This window comes from Mustela lutreola, chromosome 5 (genome assembly GCF_030435805.1).
Source record: "Mustela lutreola isolate mMusLut2 chromosome 5, mMusLut2.pri, whole genome shotgun sequence".
Lineage (NCBI taxonomy): Eukaryota > Metazoa > Chordata > Mammalia > Carnivora > Mustelidae > Mustela > Mustela lutreola.
Window position 1 is genome coordinate 60,034,418 of NC_081294.1, and position 9,057 is coordinate 60,043,474.

General features: G+C 40.5%; 1 protein-coding gene across 3 annotated transcripts; it reads left to right on the forward strand.

Annotated features, from left to right (window-relative positions):
* The first annotated feature begins 465 nt into the window (after positions 1-465).
* On the forward strand, positions 466-8,739 carry C5H5orf58 (chromosome 5 C5orf58 homolog). Of its 3 annotated transcripts, none has more exons than XM_059174274.1 (4): positions 466-551; positions 1,616-1,688; positions 2,464-2,557; positions 8,373-8,739. In XM_059174274.1, the coding sequence occupies exons 3-4, from the start codon at positions 2,464-2,466 to the stop codon at positions 8,522-8,524; spliced, it is 246 nt and encodes an 81-aa protein (XP_059030257.1). In that variant the 5' UTR covers positions 466-551; positions 1,616-1,688; the 3' UTR covers positions 8,525-8,739. The 3 variants fall into 3 exon arrangements, with proteins under 3 accessions (XP_059030257.1, XP_059030259.1, XP_059030260.1); XM_059174276.1 differs by having other exon boundaries at positions 475-551; positions 1,549-1,688; XM_059174277.1 differs by lacking the exon at positions 1,616-1,688 and having other exon boundaries at positions 481-551.
* Positions 8,740-9,057: the final 318 nt, after the last annotated feature.

Genomic DNA, 9,057 nt, shown 5'->3' on the forward strand with positions numbered 1-9,057 from the left:
GGCCCATCCTCTGCCAACTCCCTTTGATGCATTATCTCACTTAAACTTCAAAAGAACACCAGCAGGCAGTTATTATTATCTTCACATGATAGATGAGGACGCTCGAACTCTAAATGATTAAACTGTTTACCAGCACCTCTCTAGCTAAACAAATGCTGGAGTACGATTCACACCGGAGCAGTTTCAGTCTAGACAGAGTCTGGCCTTAATCACACTCCTGTACTGTGAAAATTAAATGCAGATAAGGGCTGGGAAGCGCCTAGCGCAGTGCCTCCCACACAGAAAGCAAAAATGTCAGCGCCTTCTTCAGGCTCGCTCTCAGGCTGCAGGTCCTCAGGCTGCAGGAATCCCTGCCAGTTTGGCGCCCAGAGCCTTCTCCGCGGGGGCTTCGCCTCGGACTACAACTCCCAGGATGCAGGAGGCAGAGAAGCTGGCCAATCAGGATGCACAGTCCTGCTTTTCACAGTCGGCTCCGCCCCACTTGCCTCAGAGCAGTAGTGACCTTTGGGCCGCGTGGGTCTTCACAGGGTTGGTTTGTGGACCAGCCAAAGGTACTGGCTTTTAAATAATCCTGATCCGGTTTGGGGGCAAGGCAAAGCTGTGGAAATTTCCAGGTTGCCTCAGGCTCCATCGTCAGCTTCCAAATGGGCGGGTCCCCAACGGCCGGGGGGCTCCTCACCGGCATCCGTGGGTTCCACAAGGGGCTGGTGGTGGTCCCAAGGCCAGGGTCATGCAGAATGCGTTTTGTATGGTCCTCATCCGGTCTGGGAGCCGAGGGCAGTGGAAACTTTGAGGCTGTCTTCAGTCACCAAGGGGTGGTTGGGCCGGCCAGCGGCACCCCGGGGCTCCTCACGTATGGACTGGGCTGAGAAGGAAGGGGTGGCCTTTAGAACAGAAGCTGCGGGGATGATCCTCGCTCCTCAGGATGAGGACCTGAGCTGTGCCTCCCGGCCTCCCGACTGGAGGTCTGTGCCGCAGTTGCAACACTGCCTTCAGTATGCGGTGTCTTGGCCTCTGGTTCCACTATTCCTTCCCTCCCCAGAGCCTTCTCACCACTTCTCACCTCTGGGGAATGCCCTTTGACTGGCCTCTCCCTTTTCTCTGAGCGATGGCCTAACCCAGATCTCCACGGAAGGCTTGACGCACCTCTGACCTCTCTCCAGTCCAGTGGGGCCCAGCCTCCGCTCTGCCTTCCGACACCCCTCTACCCGCATTGCCCCCCGCCCCCACCGCCATCCCCCATCCAAGGGCATGCTGAAGGGCGCCGGATAACTAGACCTGCGGTGGGAGGGTCAACTTTCTTGGGTATTTCTCTATCCATGTAGTTTCTACTTCCCTCTTGGTTTTGTTGTTGTTGTTGTTGTTTATTTCATTTTTTGTAAACAACCATTCCTCATTTTTAAAGTTCTTTAATTACACTTTCAACACCCTCTTTTTAGCAGCTTTTCTCCCCCCACCCAAAACCCCAACACCCGCCCCAAACACAAATCTTTTGATTTGCTATATCCAACCAAGGAAGATAACTACCATTCCCTTTTTGGCTTCTAGGATATTGTAGGTGGATGCAAAAAATATATTTTATTCACTGGGAAATGAAATTTTTATACCTTTTTAGTGACTCTAAAGTGAGTGAAGTAGGATAAATTCTTCGACTCAGGAGAAAGCAGAGGCAAGAAATTGACTTAACGGTTAGTTTATTTTCATTATTTTGGACAAGCAGCCTGACCCATAGCTAACTTTCACACTGCCAGAGCTGTGTGTGCTAATTGTGGTTTATTTTGTCAAATCATTTGGAGAGATTTAAATGGCCAAGATTAGTTTCTAGTGAACCACCTGTTTATGTATTTGTACCTGACAAAATTGGTTAAAAAAAAAAAATGTAGTGTACATATAACATGGTAACCTGTTGATTTATACATTTTAGTTAACCAGAATTTTTAAGAAAGTGTATTGCCCTAATTCCTAAAGCTAAAATAAAAGTGGCCCTTTTGCCATCTTCTTAGTTTATGAATTATAATTGAATCTCACTTTGAGTTTTACTATGTACTTAGAGTTTTTCTGTGGACCTTGTTATTCAAGAATAAATTAGAAGAATATACTGTCTTACATAAACAAAATTAGAGAAAGTTTTGTATGACTACTCAGTTATAAAGTGGTCTATAAGTGCTGAGGCTTTCTGAAAAAAAAAAAGGGGGGTGACTTCTGCATTTCTATTGTAAGGGCCCCATCTTGTTATCTGGTTTCATTAAAGAAGAATTCTAGTTGGAGCTGTCTTCACTTGGAAAATGAAAAAGTTGATGTCTTACTATGACAGAATTCTAACCATTATATTGACTACTATTTCACAATTATTTCAGTTCTGAAATAATGGATTTTCCTTTTAGAACTAGGGAAGACTTAAGTATTTTCAAAGTGCACATAAATGCTTCTGATTTATATGTTTTGTTTCTCTTTTAAAATCAGATGTTTAAGAATAATGTTACTGACCATAAGCTAAATGTGGAAGCCATAATTAAAAACATTAACACAATTTCTTTGGAGTTGAAGAAGATGAAAGGTAAGTATGGAATCACTGAATTAAAATGTTTGCATGCCATAGTTATAAAACAAACAACAGAGCCAAGTTGTGCTTCTACTGGGATATAACTGAATTTGCCAACTAATTAGAATTTCTCTATTTCTTAAGAATTGTTGACACTGTAGTATGAACTAGATCTCTAAAGATGAATTATGTTTGAGAATTTTTCTGGGAGTTAACAGACTTAATCCCTATCCCTGACACTAACAAGCTTATGATGTTGGTTAACTAAGCTCTTTAAATATACTTGCCTTCCATCCCTTCAATAAATGCAGATGATATCACATTCTGAAAAATTCAGTGTCTCTATCTGTTCATCTTTACCAAGCCCCTAAGGTTCCTTCCAAATTAAAAGTTTGTTTGATTCTATGAGTTAAGGGTTCGTCATTTTAAAGAGATTCATAGAGTAGAATTAGACCTTAGAGTTCATGATGTTTAGACATTCACCTCACAGACATTCTATTATTTTATCCCAAACATGTAAAATTCCATGACTGAGTATTTCTAGGGACAGTTTATCCCTGACCAAATATTTCCTCTGTTGGAGAACTCACTATCTCACCAGGCAGCCTCTTCCTTTTTAGATGGTTCCTCCTTATGGACTAGCTGAAATCTATTCCCGTCTTCTTTCACACTGGTCCTATTTCTAAACTGAAACTACACTGAGTAAGTAGTTATTCTTCTTATGACAGCTCTTGGATATTTGAGGATAGCTTCTCTGTCAGTTATAAGGAATTCAGCTATAAAAGTAACAAAATATCGACTTAATGTGGCTTATACAATAAGGAAATAAGAGATCAAAAGTAGGGCAGACCCAGAATTAATTCAGAGTTTTAAAGGCTTCTGACCATACAGGTTCTTTACATTTTTCTGCTCTGTTCTGTTCACTGTTTATCCCTCATAGTCATTACCTGCAGGTGTGGCCATCTACAGACACTGTATCTGCCTATGTCTCTATAAAAGCCTTTCCCCAGGTCCCTTCAGCACATTTTCCCTTCCCTTTCATGACCACATTGCATCAAATGCATATGCCTACACCAGCTGCTGTCAAGGGGAATGGGACTGCCAAGACCAGTCTGGGCCAGTCAGGACTTACTGGGGAGCTGGGGAACGGATCATCTCTGATAGAATCAAGTTTTGCCCCAAGAAGAAGAGGGGAGTGCTTGTTAGTTAGGCCCCAAATAGTGAGTGCCATATTTCCCAGACTTTGATATGCTAACCCTGCTGTCTCCAGAGGTGTTAGTAAGTGGTGTGCAGTAAGAACAGAGTCCACCTTATTACGGTCAAATAAATTTGGGAAGTGTTGTATGCTGTGTATTTCTCTCAAAAATTCACAATACATATTGAGAAAGGCTCCGAGGAATCTGTTGTAAAGAAATCTGATTATCCCTGCTTAATTCATCATCTCTCAAAACCAAACTCAATGATACAGCAAGGATTTTCTTTCTAAAATGTGAATCTCCTAAAAACTCTCATTAGTTCACTATTGTCCCAGAAGAAAGTCCAACACGCCTCCTAGAATGGTCTGTAAGACCTCTTGAGATCAGGCCCCAGGCTGTCTCTCCAGTATCTTAGCATTCTTTTCTCCCTGCACATTTTGTGCTTCAGCCATACTGAACCACTTGCAAATGTACGTATTTGCTCTTTATCCGCATCTGTACCTTAACTCATGCATCTTCTGAAATGCCCACTACTGCACCCCCACCTCCACCCGGCCAGGTTAATTGCTACTTATTAGTCAATTACTTAAACTGGCAAAAATCTTTTGAACAAGCATGTTATCTCTTCTACCTTTTCCTATCATCTATCACACTGTATTGTAATTACACGTTGACTTTCTTTTTCTATCCCTGCTCAACTGTGAGCTCCTAAAGGGTCTTCCTAGCACTTAACTTAGTACCTTGATATAATAACTTCTTGTAAGTGTTTACTAAATAAATTATTGGAGTCTCATTGCTTGTCTTCATTTAAAACAGAAAAGCTTTAGGTTTATCTGAAACTTAATATGTAACTGTTCTAATTTGGGGATTATTCTTTCATGAAGTAAAATAGAACCAGTGAATGTGATGAATGTGTTCTTCAGAAGCTCTGGGGGAAGTCAGGCAGTTAAGCTATAGGGGCTCACAGAGCTAGAAGCAGAGGGCAGACTTCTGGTAAACTTAGAAGCTTAAACGAACAACACTCCTTTTAGCCACACTTCCTTCTCTCAATAATAATGTCAATAGCTGACACATAGCATTTACCATAATCCAGATGTTCTCCCAAGAGCACTGTACAAATGCACCCAGTTGTCCTCACAACTTGTGAGGTAGAAAATACTACCATTGGCATTTAAGATAGTGAAACAGACATAGACAGGTCATAGAACTAGTCACTGGTAAACCTGAGGTTTAAATTTAAAGTGATTTTAAAGAGACAAAAATGCACAAGATAAAGAGCTCTCAAAAACAGTTCATAGTGAAATGGAAAGCAAATGAAAGCAAACAGAAAAGTCTGAACCCTAACATACAAAAATCTGAACCATGAGCTGGCTGGGTAGAGGCAATATATGGTGGCACCATAATCCTCTGGAAGTGGGGGTAAAGGTGGGGCTAAGAACAGGAAGGCTAGGTAAATGTTTAAGAAGTTGTTGAATAAATAAATATAAATATTAAAAAGGGGCACCGGGGTCACTCACTCAGTTAAACATCTGATTCTTGATTTCAGCTCAGGTCATGATTTCGATTGTGAGATGGAGCCCTGCATCGGGCTCCATGCAGGCATGCAGCCTGCTTGAGACTCTCTCTCCCTCTCCCCTTCTCCCTCTCTGCCACCCCAACCTCTCTCTTTCTAAAAGAAGAACAAGAACAAGAAGTTGTAGACCCCCAAGTTCTCTTCCCCTCTCTGAATGAAGCAATCCTTCCTTTTCTATGACAGAAGAGTTGAATTTTATTCCCTGAGAGGCTCTCTGGCCTGGAGCCATTAGGCTTAAGTTGAGGCAAAGAGTACTGTACTGAAAACAAAGATATTAAGACAGAGTTTACATACTGGATTACAAGACTCCCAGTTTTCTTTTCCCACTTGGCCACAAAACATTGCTAACCATATTTACACCCTCAAGTAGATTTTTCTTTCAGGAATCTGACTAGCCTAAGGGAAAAATTCTAAAGACACTGAGAGCAGAGGTTGCCCCCAATAGAATACCCAGCCAGCTTGCCCCCCAATACAGGCTACCATAGGCACAGAGTTTCCAGTTGTCTTTAGTGCTGTGGTCTTAAATATGAGCAGGTATAGCTCTGGTGCAGTAGATATTTGATGAAAGCATCTACTTTGAAAAGCCGAGACAAAGTCAATACATGGATTCCCTCAATGAAAAAGAAACAGAAATCATGAAGTGAGATTAAAACTCCCAAGAAACTATCAATAGATGAAGAGACCCAAGAGAAAATGCTATGTTCATGGAATAGGAACATGAGCCTATAAAAAAAAGTTTAGAGGGATGCCTGGCTGATTTAGTCCATTAAGCCACTGCCTTTGGCTCAGGTCATGACCCTGAAGTTCCAGAATCGAGTCCCATATCGGGGCTCCCAGCTCAGGGAGTCTGCTTCTCCCTCTGACCCTCCTCCATCTCATGCTCTCTCACATACTCTCTTTCTCTCAAATAAATAAATAAAATCTTTTTAAAAAAAAGGGATTCTTGGAAATTAAGTGGGAAAGTAGAAATAACCTCTGTAGAAGGGTTTAAAGATAAAAAGAAGACAATCCCACAGAGGGCAAAAAAATAAAAAATAGAGGTGAAAAGTTTTAGGGAGAAAAAATTACAAGGTCAGTGAAGGAAGTTCAACATTCAGTAACTAGGAGTGTTATAAAGAAAGAACACAGACAATACATGGGGAGGGAGTTCATTAAAGAACTAATCTGAGAAAATTTTAAAGAGCTGAAGGAGAAGAGTTTCTATAATGTAAGAGCCCAACACAGTGGTTGAAAGTAGACCCCCAAGGTACAATACTGTGAAATTTTGTTCTGGAAGAACAGAAAGTCCTTAAAGTTTCTAAAGAGAAATAACAATTAACAACTAGAGTCATGCGGGCACCTGGGTGGCTCAGTGGGTTAAACTTCTACCTTTGGCTCAGGTCATGATCTCAGGGTCCTGGGATCTAGCCCCACATCTGGCTCTTTGCTCAGCAGGGAGCCTGCTTCCCTCCTCTCTCTGCCTACTTGTGATTTCTCTCTCTGTCAAATAAATAAATAAAATCTTAAAAAAAAAAAAAGAACTAGAATCATGAAAATTCTCACAGCTACACTAGAAGCCAGAAGAAAGTGCAGCAAGTCCTCAGAACCCTGAAGAAACGTGATTTCTAACCTATATTTGTACAGTCAGTCAATCTATTCAGCATTGGTATAGAGAGAGAAATTTTCAGATACAAAACTTTTCCTCCTTCGGAAAGTTACTGATTCCTGAGGTCATATTCCACCAAACAAGGTAGCAGACCAAAAGAGAAAGGAATGAGGTTTTACAAAAAGGATACTCCACCCAAGGGAGGAGGGGGGGGAAGGAGTCCATAGGATAATGGGGAAAGGAGTTCTCAGATGCGCGCTGTCCTGCAGTCCTAGAGAACCACCGGTCCGGCATAGAGTAGATCAGAAGGCTCTAGGAGAGGAGAAACTTTCAACAAGGCAGAGAGCTAAGGCATCTGACTATATACCAAAAGGAGGTCTGCCCAACTAGGGAAGATTTGGGATATATTTATGATAAATAGTGAAATTTCATTATCAATAGATAAATAGACAAATTTCATTAAATAGTGAAAATAAGAAGATTATTAACTGATTGGGTGGCAACATGTAGGAAAGGAAAGGCTTAGCTATGGAGAATATTTATATAATCAGAAAATGTTAACCTTTAAATATTGAGCTAACAAAAATTGTATTCTTAAGTACACTGGGGCTCTGGGGGGTAAGTGAAAAGAGCTCTATCATAGTCTTCTATAGTCAGAAGCAGATAGATAATTCCTGTGGTTAAAAAAATAAATATTTGTGTCATTTAGAGATATGGGGGTAAATACCAACCTGCCCCCCAAACAAAACCAAAAGACACCAAACACAGACACATACAAAACAACAAAAGCAACAAAAACAATATAAGCGGGGAAAAAAAATTAAAAGTGGTTGCCTCTTGGGGATAGGAACTGCTAAATTTTGTAACATGCTATTTGATTCTCTATACATAACATATGACACAAAAATAATAAGTTGACAAAAAGCATAAATCACATTTCTATAAATCAAGTTGCAGTTTAGTAAGTGCACAAGTAGAGACTTCTAGTTAATTTTTATGTCATTCTTATTTTATAGTACAAATGGGCATTTTCAGTTAAAATGGGCACACTTAATTGTGGTCTCAATCACTTCAGAGAATACTAAGAAAGAGCTACAGAAAGTAATAATAGGGATACCTGGCTGGCTTATTTGGTGGAACGTACAGCTCTTGAATTCAGGGTTGTGGGTTCGAGCCCACATTGGATGTAGAGATTACATAAAAATAAAGCTCTTCCCCCAAAGTTAGAATGTGAGTGTGGCGAGGGGAAGAGGAAGTGAGAATCTCAAGCAGACTCTGAGCTGAACACAGAGCCTAACACAGGGCTCCATCTCAGGATCCTGAGATCTTGACCTGAGCTGAAATCAGGAAGACACTCAATGAAGAGCCACCCAGGGAACCCCCAAAAATAAAATCTTCCAAAAAAAAAAAAGAAGAATGATTGTCTATGACATATGTGCTCCAAGATGGTATCTTCTATTATTTTGTTTTACACAGAGCTCTCCCAGTTGCTGCTTTGTGACCTTACTCTACATTTTAGTCATCCTGTGAAGACAGATGACTTAAAGGAACCAGAAGAGAAAATCCCCCTCTTTGAAGAGTCTAAAATATCAGATGTATCCTTTGCTTCTAAGAGCTTTTCTATCTGATTTCTTTTGGTTTGTTGTGAACTTGTAACTGTATTTATTGTGGAATTACCATGTGTCTGGGAGAACTGAGTTTACTAAGATATTTAATATTATAAAAAACAAAATAAAAATATGAGTTGTAAATAATCATTTAATATTCTTGAAAGCTGTCTTACTGTTTTAATGTTTCAAAGAATGGCTAATTCATTTCACTCGTGGCAAGAATAGGATATAGGAAACTGGCCATCGGGTGTTGCTTATCCTTTACTTTGCTTGAATTTTGGCTCAGATTAAAAGAGAGTTAACCAAATTGGAAGTGGTTGGTATAAATTTGTATTAATCCAATCTCTCCTGGTAACAAGTGCCAAAAACAACTCAAGCTAGCTTAAGGGTTTATTGGTTCATGTGACTTGGAAGTAGTTAAAATAGATGTCAGGGACCCTACTAATTTATAATGTCTCTAACCTGGTTCTATTTCTGTGTCGTCTTTATCCTCTTCTGTTACAGACTGGTGTCCCACATATGGCAGGTAGAAGAGGGTAGAGACGTGACAG

Excerpts from the sequence above, each read along its gene's own strand:
- C5H5orf58 (XM_059174274.1), top strand. The coding sequence starts at position 2,464 with ATGTTTAAGAATAATGTTACTGACCATAAGCTAAATGTGGAAGCCATA. Across the intron at positions 2,558-8,372 it reads GGAGTTGAAGAAGATGAAAG|AGCTCTCCCAGTTGCTGCTT; the intron begins GTAAGTATGGAA and ends TGTTTTACACAG.